Below are 27,835 nucleotides of genomic sequence, written 5' to 3' on the forward strand. Positions count from 1 at the left end.
ATCAGTGATGAATGATATGCCATCCTTGTCGATGATCACCTCATCCCTCGACTTGTGACTGTCAACTCGCGCACCAACTCGATGCCCCCACGGAGAAGTCTCCCCTCTATCGCACCAAGTGTCATCCAAATATCTTGGGTGAGCTCCCAGTCCCCTGTTGCTCGTGCCCAGAATGTCAAAGGACAACAACCAAATCGCCCATTCCTATAAGTGAAGTAGAAGAGGGTCAGGAGTGTGAGTCCCTACGGATACCATCAAGTATCGCTCATCTATGTCCCCATCGATCCTCGGTGAACTACACCCAAAGGTATGCCAGATATCTCCGTCCATGGGTGTCCCTCAAGGCAACACTCCAAGACCTCGTTGTGCAACACCATAAGCCTTTGCATACCACCGATCATCCCAGTACTCCTGGACATGCCACTGTACACCGCAACCTACCCCCATACACTGTTGGATACCCTCGACTACAGTTATGCCATCCTGTACCGTCCTGTTTCCTATCTGTGTCACTGCACCTGTCACTCCCCGCATGTACTCACTGTGATGTGAGGCACTCCCACTCCATAACGCAGTCCAACACACTACAACACACAACCATGCATCTCCTTGCCCACCTATAGACCACTGCTCAACGCTAGATGCTCGCACACATCCTTGGATATGATGGCCTAGAGCTATGTCTCTACGTGTCAGGCCACACCCAATCAGTATCGTCACCTCCACCATCGCATTATTATCCCTGCCGATGAATGGATCTTCCCTCCAAGTCCCCCCTTGAGGGATCCGAGCAGTGACTCTCCCTGTGTTAGCAATGATGCCAACACTACTCTGCTCCTCTATGTCCTGCACAAAAGTGAAGAGCCCCCAGCTCCATGCAAGGCACCGTCTAGTGACCTGCCAATACCACCTCCTCCAACAAACTCTTTCCAGAGTATGTTGATCACCCGTGATCCCGTGTACAAATGCCATACCAAGAAAACCAAAAGAGTTTGTCCATAAAATGGTCGGCCACTAGTGCTGACCGAGACTCCCCTAGCGAATGTGCATGCTCAATTGCTAGGTCAACTGCACCATCCCAGTTGTAGTCAACCGACATACATGGGAAATGATAGGTAGTCCCTCCCAGATCCCAATGCCAGTCGGGGCTTCCAGCATCCCCAGTGCCTGGAAACTCCTATTGAGCTCCACCTGGGTCCACTACCATCTCCATAGTCCACTCCACCGGGTACCAACTCAGAATCTCTCGCCACCCAACCCCAAGAGAGGGATCGAATGCACGAACTCCCGCACATAGAACAACCCCAGCATGCGGGTGTTGCACCCTGTGCAACTCAAGTCATCTCATCTCGCTATCCTGGTCAATACATACAATCTGACTAGGTAGCTCTATCTCCCTCTGTCCAATGGGCCAAGGTAACCTAACAGTGTTGACCAGGATACGATCCATGTTTTTCTTCAAAAATGTAAAGACAATGTTTTGGGCTGATGCTGTTCTATGTGCTGCATATATAAAGAATAGATGTCCATCTAGTGCTATAAGAAACAAGACTCCTTATGAATTGTGGTATGGACATGTTCCTTCGGTAAAACATCTCAGGATATTTGGTTCCACCTGTTATGCTTTAATACCAAAGGTACATAGAAACAAACTTGGTGCTAGAAGTCGTAAGTGTATCTTCCTGGGGTATTCAAACACATCTAAAGCATACCGCCTTTATGATGAAGTAAATAAAAAGTTTGTTTTATCTAGAGATGTCATTTTTCTTGAATCATCCAAATCTGACAGTGTTGTTGAGCGGCAACTTGATCGCTTGGATAGATTCACAAAACCGAAATCATTCCAAGAGTTTGATAATCAGATTCCACATCTTGAAGGGGGGATTCCTATACTAGATCAACATGTGGAATCTCCTTCTGAAGAACAATCTCCCCTGCATGACACTCCAACAACGGATGATGCTTTAAGTGATGTAATTGATAGAATTGGGAGACTCAATCTTGATTCAAACCCAACTCAATCAACAGAACAGCCTGGACCATCTCAGAAAGGTCCCCCAAAGTGGCTGACAAAGACACTTGAAAGTGTTCATCCTGATGAAATTGGAAAAACAGGAACCAGAAATACAAACCGACAAGATGGAGGTGATGTAGATAACTCTAATTCACCTGTTGATATGGATGTTACTTATGATTGTGAATTGAATTTGTCTACAGATTTTGAACCAACTTCCTTCAAAGAAGCTGCTTCTCATGATGAATGGAAAGAAGCGATGCAAAAGGAGTATGATGCCCTCATAAAGAATGGCACTTGGAAGCTGGTTGATCCTCCATTTGGAACCAAACCAATTGGCTGCAAGTGGGTCTACAAGAACAAGTACAAAGCTGATGGCTCACTTGACAAGCACAAAGCTAGGCTTGTGGCAAAAGGTTTTGCACAGAAGGAAGGGGTCGATTATGAGGAAACTTTTGCTCCCACAGCAAAATGGGCCACCATCCGGACACTCTTTGCACTAGCTGCTCAGAACGGTTGGAAAGTCCATCAAATGGATGTAAAAACTGCATTCTTGAATGGAGATCTAAAAGAGAATGTTTTTATGTCCCAACCTGAAGGATTTGCTGTGAAAGGACATGAACACAAAGTATGCAAACTTGTGAAGTCTTTGTATGCCCTCAAACAAGCACCACGAGCCTGGTATGAAAAACTAATTGAGCATCTTCTGAAACTCAACTTCAAACATTTTGATCTTGATGATGCAACTTTATTTGTCAAGAAAGTTGGCAAAACAGTTGTATATCTTGTGGTATATGTAGATGATCTTTTAATGACAGGGAACAATGAAAGCTATATTGCATCCATAAAGAAAGAATTAGGAAAAATTTTTGAAATGACTGATTTGGGCCATGTTCATTACTATCTTGGCATTGAAGTAACCCAACATCCAAAGTCCATATTTCTTTCTCAAAAGAAATACATTGGAGATTTGTTATACAGATTTGGCATGACAGAGTGCAATCCCCTTTCTACTCCAATGGAACAAAACTTGAAGCTCACATCTACTGAAGGAAAGGAATTTGAGGATGCAACAAGGTATAGACAGCTTATAGGAAGTCTCATCTACCTCACTACTACCAGACCAGACATTTCATTTGCTGTTGGAATCCTCTCCAGGTTTATGCAAAAGCCTTGTGAGGGACATTGGTCTGCTGCAAAAAGAGTTCTAAGGTACTTGAAGGGAACTCAAGACCTTGGAATCAAGTATACACAGGTGGACGACTTCAACTTTATTGGATACTCTGATTCAGACTTCGATGGAGACAAAGAAACTGGGGTATCTACTTCAGGATATGCTATGAGTCTTGGATCAGGCGCTGTCTCCTGGAGATCACGCAAACAATCAATACCAGCAGATTCCACAACAGAAGCAGAATACGTGGCAGCAGCTGAAGCAACGAAAGAAATTGTGTGGCTCAGGAAAATTCTTGAAGATTTGCAAGTAAAACAAATACAATCTACTCCACTCATGATTGATAACACATCTGCAATAAAGTTGGCCAAGAATCCAAAGTTCCATGATTGTACTAAGCACATCAATACTAAATATCATCTGATCCGACATCATGTTGAGGCCAAAACAATCCATCTTCGTCATTGTTCCACAAACGAGCAAATTGCAGACATCTTCACCAAAGCGCTTGGAAGAGAAAAGCTTGAAAGATTCAGAACGATGCTTGGACTCACCAACATCCCTTCAGATTAAGGGGGGAATGTTGACACCTAATCCGAAACAGATGGGTGAACTGGACAGTCATCTAGAAGATGAACTGATCCGTTTTCATTTTTGTATATATATGCATGAGTTACCTAATGAATATATCAATCAGTTTTGTCTCTCGTTCAATGTGGAGTTACCCTGGCCTGACAGTCTATGTATGCCCGAAGAGGGCTGCTCTCACGCTCCAACATGCACTCTCACTGCACCAATAGGGAATCCAACTGCTCTCCAACATGAGTCAATTTAGCTGTGGACTCAGCACAATCTGCTCTCATGCCCTCCAAATCCTCGTTCTGCTGCAGAATCGCCTCTCGAACCAACACGGCCTTCCTTTTTAACGCTAGAAGGTCGCCTTGAAACTCCTTTTTTGTGGCTAAACAACCAGATGACTCAGCTAAATAGCAAAGTGAACAATCAAGTGATTTTGTTTGCAAGATGCATGAATGAATCCCAAAATGAGAGTTGCTCCCTCCTTCTAACTCCTTGGGCCTCCCTTGCCTCATGTGGACCCCTCCATCCACCTATTCAACTTTCCCTCTAAGCTATTCGAATGAGCCAATTCGAATACCCATGTGGGTGGCCCCCACATTCCACTAGCAACCAAATTAAGTTGAATTGCCTCCTAAGTCCCTAAGTCGAAAATGATGGGTTCTCTTCCTTAGCCGAAATTGTGCAAAATTCCCCGTTACAAATGTGTTTGAGAAGGGACATGACAGGACACATGTCTGAATCGTGGCTCAAGCGTGTCCTGACATGTGGGATTCACTAGACACGCGAATCAGATTCGACGAGCCAACGAATCCTGAATTTGGGACACACGTCCCACTAAAAAACGTGTCGCACGGATTTAAAAGCCTGACTTGGGCCAATTTATCCCTCATTCTTGTGTCTCTCTCTTGTTGTGGGTGTGTCGGATCGACTAGCAAAGGATTTGGGAGCGTTTTGGAGGTGATTCAAGCAACTAGTAAGTGCATTTTGATTCCATTTTTTTTCCATTTTTGCTACAACAGTTTGCATGTCCATTTTGTTTACATGCTTGTGCATTTTTTCTTTATTTTTTTACAGTATTCATGGCTCAATCAAGGGCAATGGGGAAGGAACAAAAGAAGGGGAAGAATGTCATCATTGGTGATGCCCCTACTATTCCACTGTCATCAAGGTCTGCAAGTGTTCCCTCTGTTGGAAGTGGGTTGCAACAGCAGCTTCAAATGTTGAGGGAAGAATAAATTTAAAAAGACAACAGGCTCAAGAAAGTAAATATCCCTTGTGGAAGTATGTCACAAGAGATCAAGGGCCAAGCAGCAAGTTAAATGGAGGAGGCAATGTTTCTTGGACATGCAACTATTGCAACAATCATTTCAAGAGTACTTGTTTCTATGTGAAAGTTCATTTGTTGGGCTTACAAGGTTGTGGAATTGGAGCATGTGCAAATATGTTTGTAGCTAAGAGGAAAGAAATGGAAAAAGAAGTTAACGTCGGTGTTGCAGGGGTGGTTGCATCGTCTAAAAAAAGAAGAATGAGGATCCCCTTCCATTCTTGAGGAAAAGGAGCAACAAATTTCCATTTGAGAGTTTTGGTGGGGGTTTAGGTCAAGCAACAAAAAGAAAGGCTGTGGCAATTAGTTCCAATGGGAAAGATATTTCAAAAAGAGAGACGGGAAGAACATGATATCACCATTGCCTTCTTTTTCTATCTGAACTTTATATCCTATAATGTTGCACAATCACCTTTATTTCTTGAGATGTGTCAAGCTCTAACTCAAGGGGCTCCATCAGGGTATGTGCTTCCTGGGTTAGAGAAGCTTAGAACCACATTGTTGACTAAGGAAAAGAAAGAGGTGGACAAAATGCTTGAGCCTGTTAAATCAGCATCGCCAACACCTGGGTTTAGTATTGTTTATGATGGATGGACAGATTCAACACGCCACCCACTCATCAACTTCATGGTGTCTTCCTTGAATGGACCAGTTTTCTTGAAATCAGTGGATGCACTTGGACAATACAAGGATGCACAATATATGGGTGAGTTGTTCATTAAAGTTATTGAAGATGTAGGTGTTGATTCTTGTGTGCAAATCATTACAGACAATGCACCTGTTTGCAAGGTTGTTGGCATGATTGTGGAAGCTAAATATCCACAAGTATTTTGGACACCTTGCATTGTCCATTCCTTGAATTTAGCACTTAAAACTATTGCTTCTGATGTGCCTTGGATTGGAAGTGTTATTGAGGATGCACAGCATATCCGCAACTTTGTACAAAATCATACTAATGCCCTCACAATCTACAAGGAGTACACCCATCTATCATTGTTGAAGATTGCAGATACACAGTTTGCCTCTTCATTCATCATGTTGAAGAGGTTGAGAGAGGTCAAGACCGCTCTTGGGGCCATGGTTATTTCAGAGTTTTGGTCTTTTTGGAGAAAGACAGATCAAGTAGCCTCAAAAAGAGTCAAGGACACAATGTTAGATGATGCTTGGTGGGAGAGGGTAGATCTCATTATTAAGATCATGGACCCTATCATTGCTTTGCTATGATTTGCAAATACAGACCAACCCATCCTAGGAGAGGTTTATGAGGGATGGGATTCCATGATTGAGTCTGTGAGGACCATTATTTTACAGAGTGAGTGCCCTGAGTATGAGACATCATCAGAGGCCTTCTTCACCACCATACAAGATATTCTTGTCAGCAGATGGGACAAGAATTGCACACCTTTGCATTGTTTGGCTCACTCATTGAACCCAAAATACTACAGCCATGAGTGGTTGAATGGTGGACCTTCCCGTAGATTCCCTCCTCACATGGATGGTGAAATTTCACAAGGGAGGAAGGATGCATTGAGGCGGATATTTCAGGATAAAGCATCTCTCGATGAGGTGGAGGATGCCTTTGAAGAGTTTTCCACTGGCACTGGGTGATTTGCAGGCTATAATGAGATTAGAGATAGGGGGCTAAGAAGCCCTTTTCTTGATGGGCAACTCAAGGGGCAACAAGCCCTCCTCTCCAGCAGTTAGCCATGAGGCTCCTCTCTCATGTTACTTCATCCTCTTGTTGCGAAAGAAATTTGGGCACATATGAGAATTTGTATAGTGTCAAGAAGAGCATGCTTCAACAGTTCAGGGTAGAGACAATGGTGTATGTGCACACCAGCCTTCGTCTTATTTATAAGCAAATGGATGAGTGGTTGAAGGGAAAGACAAAGATGTGGGATGTCTTTCCTAATGATATGGATTTGGACAATAGTGTTAAGTTTGCATTGGCCAACTTGGATCTTAACAAGCCGGTGCTCAAGCTTGTCACTTTGATGATGGTGATACTCTTAAGGGGTCATACTCCACACCAGCAAATGCAGAGATTACATTGGATACAAAGGAGGAGGATGCAGCAGAGGAAAGCAGTGGTGACCATGACAATGATGCGGATTTTGATGATGATGATTGATGAACTACCTACTACCTTGTAGTTGTTTTGTATTTATTATTTCTAATTGCCAGTCAGGAGTCCTTAAGACTCAGTACCTACTACCTATGTAACACATTTTGATTTTGATGACTTAATGAGAAAACTGCAGTTTCTTTTCTTTCTCCTATTAGATCATTGATGAAACTGCCACAATTGTAGTTGTATGCATAATGTTACATTGTACAACTTACAAAGTTACAAATTTACAATGTGGAATCTAGATCTATGTCTGAATTTGTATCATGAATGAGAATTTGTGTAATATGAAATCATTGAAATATCTATTTAGTATTAATTTTTAATTTATATATATATATATATATATATATTAATAAAATAATATATAATGTGTCCTATGTGTCTTGTTCTGGGGGTCCACGTGCCCCGTGTCAGACACTCAAATTTGTGTGCCCTGCGTGTGTCCCCGTGTCAAATGACTTAAAGTACCTGGCACAAGGAGAACCATGTGTCCAACCTTACTCCCTCTCAACCTGAGAGGAATCCATGCTCACTCCCTCTCAAACAGGGAAAGTGCGTCAACGAGCCTCAACTTGTGTCAGAAGTAGTCATATTTCCTCAACGAGCCCTCTTATCACTTGGCTTGCTCATCTTGCAACTTCTTGAACTAGTGCTCCAAATTTGCCTCCTAACAGTCCATGATCCTGTACTTGAGGTCTTCAGCTACTACATCTTGTACTGTGTCCAACACTACTACCTGCACTGCTTCCTACCTTGAAGATAGTCCATCACATAATTCCTTCAACTGACTGATTACATTACAAGATTAGCCAATCTATTGTTCAGTCAACCTCAAACACAACTTGGTTGACCTCCCCAATCACTGTTTATCAATTAACGCAACTCCATAGACTCAAATAATTCTACCCTCTAGTTGTTATTCTCATCTTTCCAAAATAGCCAACTCTCAAGGTTTTCAAATAAACCTTCTTGTAAGTCCTCTAGCTGCCTTTTAGATGATTTTCCTTAGGGTTTTCACAAATATGCCCACTTGTCATTCTTCTGGTCACTTTAGAACACTGCTCCTTGGGCTACTGAAACCATATTTTTAAAAACCGGTCAGCTTGAACCAAAAATCGGTCAAACCGGCCAGTTCATTGGGCGACCGGGTCAAACTAGACAAAAAACCCGGTTTATGGGCCTATTTCACCAAAAAAACCACAAAAATCTGCCCAAAACAACCGGTTCATGAAGGAACCAGCCGATTTTCCCATAAACCGGTCGATGTCATTTAAGAAGACTGCTCCTTGGGCTACTAAAACCATAGTTTTAAAAACCGGCCGACTTGAACCGAAAACCGGTCAAACCAGCCGATTCCTTGGGCCACCAGGTCAAACAGAAACAAAACAAAAAAAAACACAGTTTATGGGCCTATTTCGCCAAAAAACCACAAAAACGGGCCCAAACCAACCGGTTTATGAAGGAACCAGCTAATTTTCCCATAAACAACAGGTTCCTTCATAAACCGACCGGTTTATTACCAAGCCAGCTACAGACCCCACAAAATGCAATTTTCTAAGTTTTGATATTGTTTTGAGGGAAATTTGGAGTTGTTTCCCTCAAAAAACAACTTGTCTAAGAAAAGCATGCCTCCCCTCGCATTTGCCTCACACATATCAACTCTAGCAATCAATGCCAAATGGTAATGTTAAATTCTTCAAGTAAAAGTGACATTTTATTTATTTTTCATTTTCATCCATTTACCTAAATTTTTAACATTGCCATGAAATGGCTCAAGGATGTTTGAGAGTGGTTTCAACCTCATTGGATTTCATATGGAGAAACTAGAATTTTAGAGTTCACTCAAAATTCAGCAGACTTATTGGTTTTCAGGATTTGTTTCGATTTGATTCTATCATGTATGAGGGTATGAGATTGGCGTTTGATCAAGAGCATGAAGCCCTTTAAGGACCTTGATGTTGGTGGCATTGATTTTTGAACTTTGGTGATGTTGGTGTTATTGATTGTTGAACTCCTCTACCATGGCCTTAACAATAATGTACCCTTTGAGTTTTGTTAGGGATGCTAAGCTTTTTCTACCACATTATAAGGTTGAGGAGATGAACCCTCACTCAAACCAAAATCACTAGTTAGGCATGTCAAACTTCAATTTCTATCATATTATAAGCTTGAGCAATACAAGTCTGAAGACTTTGAGCGAGATGATGTTTATGCATCTCTTGCTGATGATCCCATTTTTAGTAGCGTTGAATCAATGATGAGTTTCATGAGTGATCATGTTGATTAGTGATTTGTAGTTTTGATGTCTATTTTTGTTGCTACTACTACCACTGCTGCTAAGTTTGCAGGAGTTTTAGGATTCCTCAAACACTCAGCTAGATTATTTATGTAGCTCATGTTGACGATCCCTTGCCTAGTAGAGATGATGAGTTTGATCAAGATGAGGAGTGATCATGCTGATCATTGATATGTAGACTTGTAGTAGGTCAGTGACCCCATAGCATATAACATTGTTTTTGTACTCTAGAGGCCATTTAGAGCCTCATTGATTATGCATTATGTCGCTGAAACCATAGTTTTAAAAACCAGCCGGCTTGAACCGAAAATCGGTCAAATCGACCGATTCCTTGGGCAACCAGGTCAAACCAAACAAAAAACCCAATTTATGGGCCTATTTCGCCAAAAAAACACAAAAACCGGCCCAAACCAACCGGTTTATGAAGGAACTAGCCGATTTTGCCATAAACCAATTGGTTCCTTCATAAACCGACCAGCGACAGACCCCACATAATGCAATTTTCTGAGTTTCAATATTGTTCTGAGGTTAATTTGGAGTTGTTTCCCTCCAAAAACAACCTGCCTAAGAAAAGCATGCCTCTACTCTCATTTGCCTCACACATATCAACCCTAGCAATCAATGCCAAATGGTAATGTTAAATTCTTCAAGTAAAAGTGACACTTTCTTTATTTTTCATTTTCATCCTTTTACTTAAATTTTTAACATTACCATGAAATGGCTTAAGGATGTTTGAGAGTGGTTTCGACCTCATTGGATTTCATATGGAGAAACTAGAATTTTAGAGTTCACTCAAAATTCAACATACTTATTGGTTTTCAGGATTTCATGGTTTGGGGGTTTGCAATGTTTCCATTTGATTCTATCATGCGTGAGGGTATGAGATTGGCGTTTGATCAAGAGAATGAAGCCCTTTAAGGACCTTGATGTTGGTGGCATTGATTTTTGAACTTTGGTGATGTTGGTGTTATTGATTGTTGAACTCCTCTACCATGGCCTTAACAATAATGTACCCTTTGAGTTTTGTTAGGGATGCTAAGCTTTTTCTACCACATTATAAGGTTGAGGAGATGAACCCTTCACTCAAATCAAAATCACTATTTGGGCATGTTAAACTTCAATTTCTATCATATTATAAGCTTGAGCAATACAAGTCTAAAGACTTTGAGTGAGATGATGTTTATGTATCTCTTGTTGATGATCCCATTTTTAGTAGCGTTGAATCAATGATGAGTTTCATGAGTGATCGTGTTGATTAGTGATTTGTAGTTTTGATGTCTATTTTTGTTGCTACTACTACCACTGCTGCTAAGTTTGCAGGAGTTTTAGGATTCCTCAAACACTCGGCCAGATTATTTATGTAGCTCATGTTGACGATCCCTTGTCTAGTAGCGATGATGAGTTTGATCATGATGAGGAGTGATCATGCTGATCACTGATATGTAGGCTTGTAGTAGGCCAGTGACCCCATAGCATATAACATTGTTTTTGGACTCTAGAGGCCATTTAGAGCCTCATTGATTATGTATTATGTTGCTGATTGATATATTCACCTTTCCCTGGTATATGGATTAGCAATCTTTGCATACTCTATTGGTTTGAAATCATAAATATAGGTTTTTTCATTAAAAACTAAGTATTTCATGTATTTTTTTAAAGATCGGTTCATTGAGATCTAACCAGTCCCGGTTTGACAGGTTCTAGTTAGAAACTCGGTTTGATAGGTGGATCGGTCCAGTCACCAATTCCGATTTTTAAAACGCTAACTGAAATTGCCCTAACTCTATGACAAATCAATTGTTCTTGTCACTCTACTTTCGGCTTTCAAATCCGCCCATCTTGTCAACAATTTCACTACTCCATAATGCTCTTCCTAGGGCACATTAATGGCCCACTTATCGCAGACTTCATTGAACAAGGACATCAAACCATCCCTCACACAATCTACAAATTTAGGGCTTAATGACCAGCCTACTCAACTCTGATTTGTCATCTCTAGTATTGTATGTTAGTGCACACTTAAGATAGCCCTCACAACAATATGTTAACATATCAAATCATAGTCCTTAAGGCTTATATAGGCAACCCACTGGTTGTTCCTTTGCCCTTCCAAATTGATAGACCTTAGGGCATGCCAAATGCAATCATCAAACTACCAATTCCATCAATGCTTAGGTCTTTTATAAAGCTAGAAAATCTTTTGAATATACAACACTCTTCCATGTTAGCCTTTAGCTGCTAAACCCTAGCAATATCACCGACATGAAAGAGACAAAGAGCATATAAACAAGAGACTTACCAAAACCATCAATCAAGGAGGAAAGGCCCAGAATACTTATCTTTTGAAAATGATTAGCCCTTACTTCATGCATCCATTTTGTCAACTTCATTCTCAATAAAAATTATTGCCCTCTTAAATTTGAGCTACACGATCAATTTTTCATCTTCCATTCCCAAGAGCTAGGGTTTTTCTTTCAACCATAATGATCAGACTTGGGGTTAGGGTTTCCTCAATCATATTTAAGCAAGGGTCAATATACAACTTCCCAAATCCTACCAATCTATCACAAATGCATGATCTACAAGAATGCAATTGTTAGTCACAAATTCCAATAATTGTTAACCATGTGCCTTCTATGGAGCTTCACTTATGTTTTGATAATAAAAGAGGATACTATTATCTAATCAATGTATCCTTACAGACCCTCATGCTTTAACAGCTCTCTAGCAAAAATAATCAAGACCATATAAGGAAACCTTAACACATAATCATGTCAAGATTTTACACAAGTAGCCTAGATCCATCTAACTCTGAATCTAACATGAGCCGAGTGGGGATCAAATTTCTTCAATGAAAACTTCTTTTAGAGTACAAAATACAGTGTAAATAAATTGGTATCCACATAAATTAGTTAATATAGATATTTAACTTCTAATTTATTTACATGAAATTATATTATGACATATGGCAACTAACTAAACATATATAGCATATTAGTCTTTGTTTTTTATTATAGCCGACATTACTTCTCTATTTAGAGAGTAACTTATTTTCAGTTCACAAAAGTTGAGCACGGATGGACGGACATACTTACACATCACCACCATACTGGGTTGTGGAATGAGCCTCTCGGCTCAATAAAAAGGCAAAATACATACCTTGTTAATTCATACTTATAGTGCTTTTTCTACAGCAGGTGTAGATCATCTTCCTGCATGCACTTGAGACATCCCAGACTTTTAACGAACCACAAAAGTTCTTACATGCTACTAGCAACATTCTTTTTCTTGGTTCAAATGGATTGTATAGCAAGCCGATCCTTCAAAGATTACAGGATTGTCCTTCAACTATTGTGAGGTGAGCTGGAGTATCTATCATTCGGATTACTATTTGCAATCTTCAATATTCATGAATTCAGGTAGAGCCTGGATCCTTACTTTCGAGAATCATTGTCCCTTCAAACTTTGAACCTTTGTCAAGAGACATACTGTCATTTTTGCCATAGCAACTTATCACAACCCTATCTCTTGTCAACATATGTACTTGCCATCAGTCGGAGCTAAAGCTACAGAATACAAGCCATACTGCAATAATACAATCCAATCTCTGTAGCGAGCCACCACAGGTCTAGAAGTTTGTTCCAAGCACAGGTCTTATCCAATATGTATAGCAATGCCACCACAGGTGAGCTTCAGTATCACATTTAGAAGCTCTGAACCATTGTATGTTTGTCCATCACTGGGATAGCAGATGTGAATCTCCTCTTTGTAATGTAACAAACCATTGAAATGTGGATTGTAAAGAATATAGATTGGGCCACATAATTGTATAGAACAAACCACAATAATGTGAAAGCAAATCCCAATCAAAGATTTGTTGAGCCATACGAGACATAGTCATAAATTAAGGTGAAGTGCGGTCATCCTTTTAGACAAGAGTTCTTTTGCTTCAGAATTCGGACCATATTACTTCAGAAATTTTGACTATTTTCCTTATCAAGACCATCGAACTTCTATAAATTATGCACGAACTTTTAAATAATGTTCAATGGATTATGATGTGACCTTGATTTGCCTTTAATGCTTTCCAAGTCTTCTTCAATCCTTAGCATTTTATTAGGGCTTCTTCCACAGTGCTCCAATCCTTGCCCTCGCTCTGATACCATGTTAGAATTCCAGTGAAAATATGAATTTTTTTAATCTGATAATCACTTGTGAGCATTATTTTGATTTTTCTTATTAGTTTGTTAATCTTCTTCATCAAGCAATTATAAATAGATAAAGACATTATAGATATTTGAACACAAGGAACAAGAGACACAAGAAATTAGGCTCCAAGCCAAGGCAAATGGGGAAAAACCTATCAATCCTTTCTTTACAGAATCTAGAGAAATCCAAGTCAAATACATATGCTTCAGTGACTAGCTTCTTCCACTGCCAAGTCAACCCTCCACTAAACAACACTTGCCTTCATAATTTTGTCCATAGATTTGTCAATAGGTTTGTCCATCAAATCCTTCACAGCTTACATACTGTCAACAAAGATGCACCACAAAAAGGCTCGAAGTTCATCATAGGTCCACACCACAGAGACTCGCGAAGAGCCCAAATATCTTCACAGAGAGCCCGAAATATTACAGGTGAGGGTTATCCGAGTTTCATAGAGAAGCACAGAGAAAAGCACCCAAAATCCTTATTTCCACAGATATCCATGCTACAGAAGATCCACAAATTGCTAACCAAATGAGGGTGCAAGCTTGCCAATATATAGTAGTTTTCGTGTCCAAAAAGGCGCCTCATGTGGTTGAGTCTACTTGTCTCCCAGAAGGGCCAATTTGGCAAGTTGGAAGACAAGATATCAATTATAAAATTCAATTTTTTCTTTTCTTTCATGTGTCCAAAATAGGACATATGCAAAATCAATTTCTTTTTACAAAATAAATGTCTTCTTTAATCAATTATGAAGACCGAACCTAGTTACAATTTCCAACATAGGTAAATGTAAAATAGTACCATGTCAAAAAACATTGACAATAAGTGAATGTCTAATATCATAATATAAAGGCACCTCAAGCATTAGGGTAATTTAATATATCATCCATCCCCTAATTACCAGCTAACACGTGAGAATTTTTCTTAAATTGCATGGTTCTTGTTATTGGTTGATTAGTTAGGCAACTTTTTATAAGTTATTTTTAATCATGTACAAATCCCCCCCGGCTTTAAAGATAATTTGCTTCCATTTTCAATCAAATGAGTTGACTATACAACATCCACACCTGGCATCAAAATGTTAGCATTCAGCATCACTATGTAGTAGTATATACTAGTTTGTTGTTCCATGTAACTAGTGAACAGTAACAATGGTTTCTGCCAACAAATAAAACATCATTTTTGTTAATTTTAGGCAACAATGGTATGCTTTATGCTTTGGAGGAATTTTACTTCAATTTATTTATTAACCCAGTATCAATATTCAGATTAGCAATCACATCAACATGATAGTAAAATGCAAATAGAACATAAACATAAACAGTAGAAGACAAGCCAAGACAAGAGGACACAAGATGTGGCACCAGCCAAGGACAAACCCCAATGTAGAGAAACCCTTGATCAAATCTTCTTTTAGTCTTCAATACTTCAGCAGAGAGAGATAGTACAATTTACAAATCTGATAATTTATAACAGCAGCAAAAGAGCCCTAACCAGAAAAGTCAACGTTTATCAACAGAGCAGATTTGACCCTCGGCAAATCGGTCAACTTCAGTCAACTTCGGCCTCAAAACAGCAAGATAAAACAACCCTCAAAACAGTCAAATTCAGCCCAATCAAAGTTTGGTCAAACATCCCACCTGTGGTCAACGCTAGATGCAGTCAACACTAGTCAACAGTCAACGTTGCACCTCAATTTTTGTGCCCATAAATGCGATCTGCCAAAACAAAGAGCCCTCACAAAAACGCAGTCAAAGGAGGTCAACGCATGCAAATCAACGCTTGGTCAAACTGTCTAGAAATTCGGTCCCCTGAAATTTTGGCCTCCAGAAATTTCACAAATTTCGGCCTCGTGAAATTTCGGACGTGCGGAGAGAGAGGCCCAAAAATCCATACCCAATCAATGAGGAGAGAGAGAGAGAAGTATGAAGATGAGTGTGTGCAAATGAAGTTAAGGCACCTTTTATTTATATGCAATGTTGAGGATGAATAGACATGACTGTTGGGCTTCTGAGCCTACATAAGTTTGTTGACTGACCTTGACAATTTGACCATAATCAAAATAAATTCATAACTTCATTTGTACATGTCAAAATGGATGATATTTAGATAAATCCTACACCTCTCAGAGAGAGGAATCCAAGAAAAATATCAGTTGTCATAAATAAGATGACCCGTGTGGAGTTTGGCCCTAGTTGCCAATTTTAACAATTTTCTTCTTTAGTTTTGGCTCAATGTCAAAATTAGTTGCAATCACTTTGTTTAGGCCTTTACATACTTTTGTGGGGAAAGCTACAAGAGTTGATAGATGAATCACAATCATACCTCACATGTCATCTATTGATATTAATCTATTTTATAAAGGGAACATAGTTAGAGTGTGTTGAATATCTCATTTGAAACAAAGAGAATCAACACAATGTAATGAAACTTGTTGAAACAATGTTACCAAAACTAGTCAATTTTCATATTATACCAATGGTATGGACAAATTTTGTCGTTAGCAAAATGAATCAAGATAGAATGAGTACAACTGGTCAATTCACAACCACTTAATGGGCTTCTGATGCACACTATCAACCTCAAATAAATATACAAACTAGCAACATAAAGTCAAAGATGGATTCTATCATTCCACTACAAACTTGTTATCCTTTCGCTGGATTGACCTAGAGTTGCTTTCACCGCCACAAGTGGATGACATTGGTGTTACTCCAATACCTTTTGGGGCATGGAGTCAAGGGGATGAGGAGGCTACCCATGCAACAAACCATGAGGATGATCTAAAGCATTTATAAAAGAAACTATTGTTAGCAATCTTGATGATATGGAATCAATTATAGTGTAATGATTTTTGAATTGTGGGGTCATTTAAAGACTCGACGCTTATGTGTTTTCTCTCAAAATTTTAATTGTATGTACCCCAAAGCTTATATATGAATGTAATCTTATTATTTGCACCCTTGCATGCAATATAAATTCCAATTCTAAATATTTGGTCTGAAACATAGAGAAGCATTACAATTTAACCCCAAAAAGTTATGACATTGTCATGTGGTAAAACAATTTGCATTTTCAATTACGTTCCAAACAAAATTATGTTTTCCTTACACCCAAGAATTAAAGTACACAAAGATATGTTTGAACTCTAACCCCATCTACTTCAAAAATATCATCAATAACAACCAACATAAGATCTTCGTCATCTTTCCAACAGCAAAGAGAAAAGTTGAATTAAATCGATACAAAGCACACACCACTTCATTAGCAAGTTTCAATTTGAATAAATAAATAAATAAAATCAAGACTACTTATATCCCATAAGTTTTTGCAGTACATTTTTGGCAACATGAGTTCTCCCTAGACGATCATTTGATGTGGCAAATATAATGCATGGAGAAAACCAATCGCTTTTAAAAGAAAAACTCATCAGAAAAATTTGATCACCACCTGACTACTTTGGACCATAGTTCACTATCAACCGCAAAAATGTATACAAACTAGCAACATCAAGTCAAAGATAAATTCTATCACTCACTACAAACTTGTTCTCCTTTCGCTGGATTGACTTGTAGTCACTTCCACCACCACAAGTGGATGACATTGGTGTTAGTCTAATATCTTTTGGGTCGTCAAGTAAAGGGGTTGAGGAGGCTACGCATGTAACAAACAATGAAAATGATCTAGAGGATTTATCAAAGGCCATTGTTCACAATCTTGATGATATGGAATCGATTATAGTATAATGATTTTTGAACTGTGGGGCCATTTAGAGACTTGACATTTATGTGTTTTCTCTCAAAAAAATTATTGCATGTGTTATCACTCCTCTGGATCTCCAAGGCTAAGGAAGAGTCCAACTGAGGTAATAACCACAGACCAACCTTTTGACTTGGTATCTAGCCCTACCAAGCTGGAGAGGTCTCTCTCCACAAAATCATAGCGAAGAGGGGTAGATGAATTAGGATTTTAGGCTAGTTATGATATGCAAAAGGGTTTGATTGTTTGAAATTGGATTGTTGGATTAGGATTAGGTCAAAGAGACTAGGTCAGGGCAAATAAGGGTATGATTGCAGACATCTGATGGAGCAAGGTAGGTAGGCACTCAAACACTTTGAGGTTCTTGAGTGAGATGGATCAGACTGGTGAGGTGCTAAAAAGAGCAAGACAAAAATGCATTCTTTCTATACTAAAGAAAATGGACAAATTATGAAGATTTCCCCAAAACAGAGCATGTAAGGTGTATTCTGCTCATCAACTTGAAAATCAACATATCATAGAAGTGAAATGAAAAATGAGAGCACAAAACATTCAAACATATGCAACATAAGAAGAAACTATGTCAAAATGCCATACCACAGGTATTCCATCAAAATAGATGCAACTCATTCATTAAATTTATGCCAATACTGATTACACTAGTGTCTCTGATCAATACAACAGCATCCAACTGAGTCCCCCCTATGAAATGAGTCACGAAATGATAGATATAGCCATCAAACAACTTCTCCCATCCTCAGGGGTCGAATCCATCAACTAAGGAGCAGTTCCACCAAAATCTGAACTGAAAGCTAGATTATAGGGAGGTCAAACTGACTCATCCCTCACTTTTTGGAAATTGATTCATTACACCTCATTGAGTCCATTTACCTAATGTATTTACCCTAGGCAACAATAAAAACATGTTAATTACATTTACTTCATCAATTACATAAGTGAAATCATCATTTCCCAAGATAAAAGTCAAAAATGCAGTGAAATTGAAAAATATCAGACATTTGTCAAACGCGCCATTTTTGTGCCAAGCGCGCCATCTCTGTTGCAGCCAAGTTTTGAGTGCCTTCTCGATGTCCAAATTGGGCTCAAGATAGCTTGTTGGAAAGATCTCTCCCTTGGCTACAGAATGGACCTATCAAGCATAGCCCCTCAAAAATCAATTCTCCCAAGACTGGTAAAAAAGTGCAAAAATGAAGTGTGCTCTTGCAAGAAACTTTTGGAGGTCTTCCTCAACTCCAAATTGAGCTCATCATAGCTCATTGGAAAGCTATTCTGGTCTAGTTGTCATTTGACTTATCAAGAAAGTCATTTGGACACTCCAGCTAGGAGAAAATTTGATTTTCCCAAGGTCGCTCCAGAAGTGCAGAAAACCTCTTGTAGCACCTGTATGTTTTACATTTCTCCAAAACCATAACACCTGTGTAAAAAATAAAGGAGGTTTTTGTTCCTTGGCCTATGATGGACAAAAACCTCTCTCACTTTTGTAAAATTCATCTCTGTTTGGTCAAAAACATACTTTGAAGCAAAACTGGCCTTATGTGTGGCAAATGATTTGTCCCTTGGAATGACTTCTTGAAAAATGATGGAGACATGATGTTTATGAGCTGAAATGACCTCATATTTGCTTATATGACCTCCCTTATGCCTCCTCTACTCAGATCTCTCTGATTCCATTGCCAACCCTAGCTGAGTGGAAGAGGAAATTAGGGTTTAGTGCTTGTGTAAAATGATGATTTAGGCACCCTTGGGAAAAGACAACTCCCTTTGGCATTCACTTAACCTTTTGAAACTTTACTCTTTCACTTGACTATTTCCTTTGATAAATTGATCTTTTGATGGTCTGGCATCTTTGGAACACTAAGTTAACAGCTTGGGAACCTTGTACTTATTACATTTGAATGACATAAAATTACAAAATTAAAATTAAAAATATTACATTTGAACTCAAAATTACATGATGAAATAAGCATTTCTCTTTACAAATCATCTTTACATCGTGAAGAGAGGTTACTGATCATTTTGAGTGGAATTTTATTGAACCATGAAAACCCTAATGACCTAATGAAAACCTTAACTGGATTGACCTTTGATGACATGACTGATGTGATGGCATGATGTCATTAACTTTATGGATAATGGCTACTCAGCAAGGTATGGAAGTGTACCAACAAGTAATCAATTTTGAGGGAGATTGATGATTTTTTTATTTTAGGACTGCCATCAGTGAGTGAATTTTGGAATGCAACCTAGTGGAATGACAAAATTTCTGAATGTGACCCTAATATGCAATGAAAAGAGAACTTTTGATCACTGATGGCAGGATGCAAATATTGACACTAACAGCATGTATCCCAAAGCTTATATATGAATGGAATTTTGTTATCTGCACCCTTGCATGCAATATAAATTCCAATTCTAAATACTTTGGTCTGAAACATAGAGAAGCATTACAATCTAACCCCAAAAGTTATGTCATTGTCATGTAGCAAAACGCTTTGTATTTTCAATTATGTTTCCAAATAAAATTAAGTTTTCCTTACACCCATGAATCAAATAACACAAAGGCATGTTTGAACTCTCACCCCATCTATTTCAAAAATATCATCAACTACAACCAGCATAAGATCTTCGTCATCTTTCCAACAACAAAGAGTAATGCTGGATTAAATCGATGCATAGAACACACCAATTCATTGTTAAGTTTCAATTAAAAAAAGAAAAGAAAATAAGACTACTTGCATCCCATAAGTTTTTGTACATTTTTGGCAAGATGAGTTCTCCCCAAACGATCATTCAATGTAGCAGATATAATGCATGCAGAAAACCAACTGCTTTTAAAAGAAAAACTCTTCAAAGAAATTTGATCACCACCTGACTACTTTCGACCATAGTTCACTCCAATAGTGCAGAATATTCAACATGTGTTGCAACACTTCATCAATATTTTCCTTAACAATTATGCAATCTACTACTAACATACCAACAATATCATGTGGCTCCATTCTTGTTCCATTCTCGTTCCTACAAGTATGTACCTCATTCCCTCTTTTTGCATAATCAAGATGTTTGATCAACTATTATTTTCCCAATGGAAATTCAATCAGGACGACATGCTTGATGCTATTAATTGCTCAAGAGTATGGTCATATAATTTTAGAGAGTAAATGTTTTGCATATAGTGCAAATGGGTTCTTCATAAAGTTATTTCCAACAAGATAATCAACAATAAAAAGATAAAGTATCCTATTAACATCCACATAATCAAATTTGGCTTGTCAAACACCTATTAAGTCCTTTTGATGACAGAGGGAAACCAACTATTGGATATCAAACACCTTCCCTCACACACAAATACTCGACACTCGATAAGGGTTGAACCCACATTGTTTGTATGGCATTATCCTATCCCAAAAAATGAGACAACCAAAAAAATCCCACTTTTTTACCCATTGCATGTAGATCTAACTTCATCATACAATGATCCAATATTTAAGCTGTTATGAATCTAATTCTCTACGTACTTCCTAAAACCCATGTAGTTCATTTGTAGCTCTTAACTACAAACCCTCAATAGTTGAATTTTGAAAGATTATCATCACATTCAGCAAAGTGCAAGCATGAGAAACCTTAACTTGTAAAACAAAACCTATACCCATAAAGTTTAACAAGAAATCAGCTTTTTGAAATATATGTTTAATGTTGGCATGAGGTTTTCATTTTTTATCATATTTGTTTCACCAGCACAAGGGATTTTATCATAAATATTTTTAAATTATGTACATTTTGAATGATATAGTTTCTCAAACCTGATGTGAATTTTATTACATGATTTAGCACTGCAAAAAAAATTCAGACTTCGTGGTTGTCTAACTCTAACACAACAAACCAAGGGACTAAGGTTGAAAGCATTCTGAAATATGTTTAATGTTGGCATGAGGTTTTCATTTTTTATCATATTTGTTTCACCGGCACAAGGGATTTTATCATAAATATTTTTAAATTATGTACATTTTGAATGATATAGTTTCTCAAACCTGATGTGAATTTTATTACATGATTTAGCACTGCAAAAAAAATTCAGACTTCGTGGTTGTCTAACTCTAACACAACAGACCAAGGGACTAAGGTTGAAAGCATTCTATATTATGCTTCTTAATTGTTTCAATCTTTAAATAACAACAGAGAAGAAAAATAAATAGTTACTTAAAAGAAATAACTACCACAGTGATCCCATATATCTCAACTCCTTCCACAATAGTCACCATTATTCGGTATGCTTAGCTTTTGACCAAGTTCAATCTATCTCCAAATAACTTCCACAACTGCAATATCCTCAAATGCTCTTAAATAACTTATTTTTAGACAACAGAAATCTTAGGAAAAAGATCCGTTGCTCAAGCCTAATTTTAGACCATTTGTTTGTTGATAATTTCAAACATAAAGCCCTTTTTCATTGTTAGTCAACTGAGACTTCACACTCTCATTATCAAAGGTTACAAAAATTGCTGAGTAATTTTCCTAGCAGAGAACAAATTCTGTTTAACACCTGAACATACCATACATTTTTCATATAACTAATTGGGCCATCTAGCATTTGCAAAAAAGGACTTTATTTTCCATTCACTACATAAGTAGCCTCGTCAACAACTGACACCAAATCTCCATAACCGAAGTCATTCTCAATGTCCAACAACTACTTTATGTCAGTTAATCCATTGACACATAACTTTTAGTTTGATGATAATACCAACTATCGTTTTTAAAGTGACCAATTTTTCCAGCTGGACTGGAACCAGAGAGTTTGTGATGAAACCATCTTGAAACAATCTGTACAAACCAATTAAGCTAACCCACTGACCTTTTTTTATTTTCTTATTATACCAACACGAAAATTTTGTACTTATATAAGCTATTTGTTTTCTAGATTCCATAAGCTACTAGACAAAAATAGTTGATAATGGCATGAACCCCATTTTACAAAAGTCAATGTTTATAATGGGTATAGCATTTATTGTTTCACAGAAAGCAACTTTACAAACAGGTAAATGAAGAAAAAAGCCAACTGAGACCACAAAGTTAGGACATTTGTTTGCAATTATAACGACAAGTGTAAATAAAACAGCTGACCTTCACTTATGTAACGCTCTGATTGTTTCATGAGCTCCCCAATGAAAAGAACAGTAGAGGTTGTGCCATCTCCACTTATATCATCCTGAGCGACAGCTGTCCTTGCTATCATGATAGCTGTAGGATTTTGAATTTGCTGTAATAACAGTAAATCAATAATCAATACAAATGCATCCAAGTATAATTATACAACAAAAAGAACTCCATCACAGATCACTGTTCTCCAGTGTAGAAACACACAAGTTTGGAAAAATGTGACTAAAAACTAAATAAAATAGCATATAATCAAGCATATGGTTTCATTACATTTGATTCTTAGGTTATACTGAATCACAACCCAAAATTAAAGAGCAAGTACAGTTCTAACATGTTTCTTCTATTCATGGCCCATTGATCACTTGACTACAAACACAATGCATATATCAAAATTCATTTCACTATTAAGAATTGCCCACAGTGAACTGTTCTATATCCACAGCTGTTGGATAATTATTGAAAATCTGCAACATAACCATCTGTAGATTAATCTCAAAAAGCAAACTTTGCTATAGCCTTGTGCATAGAACGCATCCCCAAACAATACCTTCACCTTCGTAGCCTTTTCTTATTCAGAATGAACACAAATAATGCATTTTCCTTCCCAATTAGAGAGATTCAGACAAGGGATTGTTTCAAAACAAATGCAAAGACTGTTTCATGAATACCAAAGTTTTACCTCAACGATCTGCAATTTTGCATACCTATGGCATTAACAATTTAGCTCAATTTTAACCTAGGCATTGCCAGACTGCCAATTGGCTATTGAGTATTTGTTCAATAAAAAACCATTTCATGCTCAGACATTACCCATCATTGATCTTTTCTATATCCATAGCAGCTGGATAATTATTGAAAATCTCTGTCAAACAACTCTCTGTGGATCAATCTCAAATAGCAAATTTTGACATGGACTTATTTGGCTATTGAGTATTTGTTAAATAAAAAACCAATTCATGCTCAGACATTGCCCATCATTGACCTTTTCTATATCCATAGCAGCTGGATAATTATTGAAAATCTCTGTGAAACAACTCTCTGTGGATCGATCTAAAATAGCAAATTTTGACATGGACTTACATGTAGAAAGCTTCCCTAAAATGGTACATTGACCTTCATAGCCATTTTTCCTATACAGATTGAACACACAAAAAATGCATTTTACTGTGATGAGATCGATTTAGACAATAGATTGTCGCAAAAAAAATGCAAAGAGTGTTTCAACAATACCAAGATTTTTCTTCAACAATTTGCAATTTTGCATACCTGCATACCTATTGCCTTAACAATTTAGCTCATTTCCAGCCTAAGCATCGCAAGCCTACCAATTCACTATATAGTATTTGTTCGAATGTTTTTACTTCAACCTATTTCCCAACATTCGAAGCCAATTCACTTTCAAATTGATATAGATCTGGAGATTCATGGTCAGAAATCTTACTCCTATGCACAATGCATTGCAAAGCTTTAAGACATTAGATAATGTCTACTTCTAAAAAAAAGCTCAGTTAACTGGAACTAAATAGTAAATTCAACCAAAAATAATCAATCTATTTAATCCATTGGAGAGAAAAAAAGTTATGTAACATACTTAACTAAAATTTAAAAAAAAACTTGTAAATGCAAAAACTAGGAAGAGGGCCAGCAGCCAGATTGTTCATAGTACATACTTCACAATGTTTACATTATCTATTAAATACATGACCAATGTAATGTTAGATGTTGTAGTCAGGCGTTAACCACCTATGGGTCCTATCCACAAACCCAACTACGGGTGCTGTAAATATGTCACTCATGGTGATTTAAGGTGTGTAAGAGATGCATAACTGGAACATTGTTAATGAAATATAAGTTCTGTTTTCTCTGCCCACCATCCCTCCCTCTTTAAGAATGTACGTACCCTAAATTTCTACAGCCTTTAAAGTTTGTGAAACACACTAAAGAAAGTCAGGATATAGTTAATAGTCAATTTTTATAAACAAAAGCTCTACCTAGTTTGGAATCCTCTATAAGCATTGACTGAACTGTAATAAAAAGCATGTTAACAGCACCATCATATTATATATACAATAGAGAATTAAGCATAAAATCTAATACCATTTTATTCTGCCTTGAACTACATTGAACAGCATCTTAAAAGCACAGCACCATCATACACATTATGTAATTAAACAAAAAATCCAATCAATTTTATTTTGCCTTACAATGTACTCATATAGAAAATGCAGAACTCCCTTCAGAAAACTGTATATTTCCTACAGCCAAACTTCAAGGCTATTACTTGTTTTAATATTCAAACTGCTTCTTATTCGCAATCCACGGAGTCATGGCCACAGGCGAACCAAATGCACAATGTACATTACAAGGCGCATCATAAAGAATTGAATTAAACAAGTGGCTAATATAACAACTAGAAGAAACTAGTTCACCTTCTTTCATGTGCATGGCCTGTGAGGTTGAATTAACAAATATCAGAAGTTAAATAATCTACCAAGTATCTTATTAAAATGAAATGCTATTCAATAAAACCTCATTAGTAGGTGTAAAACTTGCCATTTCTTTCAAAAGGGTGTTCCCATCTTTAGTGAGCTTAATGTCTCCAGAGCCTCCAACAAGCCTATCAAAATGCACAAATCAGCATTTCCTACTTATAAAACCTTCACAGAAGACCAAATTATAATTGCATTAGCAAGATCAAAACTACAATGAATATACCATAAAATATGGTACAAATGAACAGTATTTCCGGTTCATTTGATGGACAAAAGCCTAAACTGGGAGATAATCGATGTTCGAAGAAATTGCTTAGGACAATTTGGAAGCCTATACGTAGATTTGGCTTATCTAACAACAACAGTCTTAGTGGATGTAATATGTTTGATAGTATCAAGAAATAACCGCAAGTCCCATGTAACTTCACTTCAGCCAGTGATTGGGACAATAAATGATATTAATGTGGATAAGATTGAACCTATAACCATAAAATGCGAGCAGAGAGAATAAGCCCTAGTGAATCAATGTACAAAACATAAAAAATAAAAAATGTTGGAAGAATTTTTCTTCCATGAAGGTCTTGAATGCATAACATGAAAGAATAAGATGAAGCCATAATTTGTAGTATAAATGCGAAGGCGCTATAATCCAGTCCAAATGACAATTACACCGTGAGCAGAAAAAGATTTGATTTTTGAAAAAAGGAAAATGTATCTAAAACCTAAAAGCACGAGGGATGGTTCAGTTGGTTCGACCTGTTGAGGCACGAAGAGGGGAAAATCCACAGGATGCTTGAGGCTGACAAAGTACCAACTTCCCCACTCTGAATGCTTAATACGCGGACAGCGGAAAAGGGGGAATCCAAGGGGCGTTAGCAAGGTACCAGCTTCCTTGGACTGAAAGACTAAGAGGCCAGATGGAGACTTCTCTTTCCGGAAAAAGAATTTAAAAATTACAAAGACTGAGACACTACCCTCGCAACAGACCAAAACTTTCAAACCGTTTAATGTGCTAATTTTTTAAAAGATGCATCAAAATGTACTACTCCATCACCCCACCACACCCCACCCCACTTATGGAATTACATTTAGCTTAACCAGCAGCTCTTCTCTCCGCCATTGACAGGCTAAAAAGACACCGCACTAAATTTAAAAGAAAAATGGATAAACAAAAAGCTCCATTGAAACCATTGATATTAAGGGCGGCCAAATGCATTAACTGCTTAGATTAGAAGTGAGAACAGAAACAAAGACAGAGATGAGAAATGCATATAAATACATTTTGATAGTGCCCTTGGGTCCAAGATTTGTCTTGAGAACGTCTTGTAAGCCCTTGGCGGCATTGATATTCATATATAATGCTGCTGATTTGTTCAGAACCTCGGCATTGGGGTTTAACACACGCAGCGCCATTGTTAGTTTTTGTTTGATATGGAGTTGAACCCTAGGTCACTGCGTTCGGCCCAATCCAGTGAGGAAATTCTCGCCCAATCCAGTGAGGAAATTCGCGGAAAATTTTGAGGGTTTGTTCTAAGACGTCTTTTCAAAAGTTTTCAACGCAGGTGCTTAGAAAATGTGCCCTCCTCAGAATGGATGCCTCCCTCCGCAATGGTTAAAGGAAGAAAGAGCATCAACCTAGCCCCCAACCGACTATTTCACTGAAACGTGTTATTGGATTGGCTGCACGTCTAGTTATATAGTATGTTTCAGTGTTAGGTATTTAACTTTATTTGTGATTTCTAATAAAAGGAGTATATTGGAGTCACTATTTCATGGATGTTAAATATTTTTATTTTCAATTAAGTGTTTTTATTGCCTTATAAATTATGGAAATTTTGGCAAGATTTTTATAAAATTCAGTAGGGATTTTTGTAAATCTAGGTTACAGTTGTCAAAATTCAAGGTTTTGGATTTTCTAGAGGTTTTTGATGGTGCTGAATCTATTTCCACCATCAAAAACATGATTCAAACACTATTGGTGCAAGATTTTTTGAAATTTTTTGTCCAGATTTCGGCCACTTTTGGTCGTCTTAGCAATTCCTCCGCCTCGGTAGACACTTCCACTAAGAACTAACTTGCATCAACTACGATGCGAAACAGGTTGATGGAAAACACCTAAAAAAGTTTGGGAAGAACAGGGTGTACTTTTTGCACTTCTAGGGTAGCAGAATCGGAAAAACATTTCATTTTGGAATGTGATGCTTTCAGAGACATTGGTTCCTCAGTATGTTAACATTGGTTCCTTGGCATTGTCTTTTGAGTGAGGGGACTATTAGAAGGTTGGGTCAACTCATCATTAATTTGAATAATAAAAGGAATGAATTGCAAAAGGGGAAAAATAAGGAAGTTGGTGGTCCCATGTTAAAAGGTTGGGTCAGCGGATCATTAATTTGAATAATAAAAAATATTGAATTGCAAAAAGCGAAAAACAGGTGGTCTCATAGACTATTTCTAGTCTTGTGAATGTTAAAATTTCATTCATTCATTACCGTCAACCATTAATATAGTTCCATGAAGTCTTATTTAATTACCACCAGTGAGTTCGGGTCAGAGATGTCATTTGTCAGTGACGTAATTAAATTAAATTAAATTGTAATAGTTATTAATTTGACTTTTATATTTCTAAAATTATATTACATACAAGAGCTACGTGGTGGCATGTTACTGCTTATT

At 37.7% G+C, this 27,835-nt stretch overlaps 1 protein-coding gene across 1 annotated transcript in view; it reads right to left on the reverse strand.

Moving 5' to 3' along the window:
• LOC149157766 (T-complex protein 1 subunit zeta 1) overlaps nt 1–26,833 on the reverse strand; it is a 156,098-nt gene extending 129,265 nt beyond the window's left edge. The window contains exons 1-3 of the mRNA XM_089435995.1: nt 26,442–26,833; nt 25,224–25,287; nt 22,635–22,770 (exon numbers count right to left, since the gene is read on the reverse strand). Coding sequence (XP_089292121.1) covers nt 22,635–22,770; nt 25,224–25,287; nt 26,442–26,575 — 334 coding nt within the window. The 5' untranslated portion in view covers nt 26,576–26,833. The remainder of the gene's footprint in view (nt 1–22,634; nt 22,771–25,223; nt 25,288–26,441) is intronic.
• Nucleotides 26,834–27,835: the final 1,002 nt, after the last annotated feature.

The sequence above is a fragment of the Pinus tabuliformis genome, chromosome 5_2, assembly GCF_031772625.1.
Source record: "Pinus tabuliformis cultivar Carrire ecotype Pingquan chromosome 5_2, CPIR1, whole genome shotgun sequence".
Lineage (NCBI taxonomy): Eukaryota > Viridiplantae > Streptophyta > Pinopsida > Pinales > Pinaceae > Pinus > Pinus tabuliformis.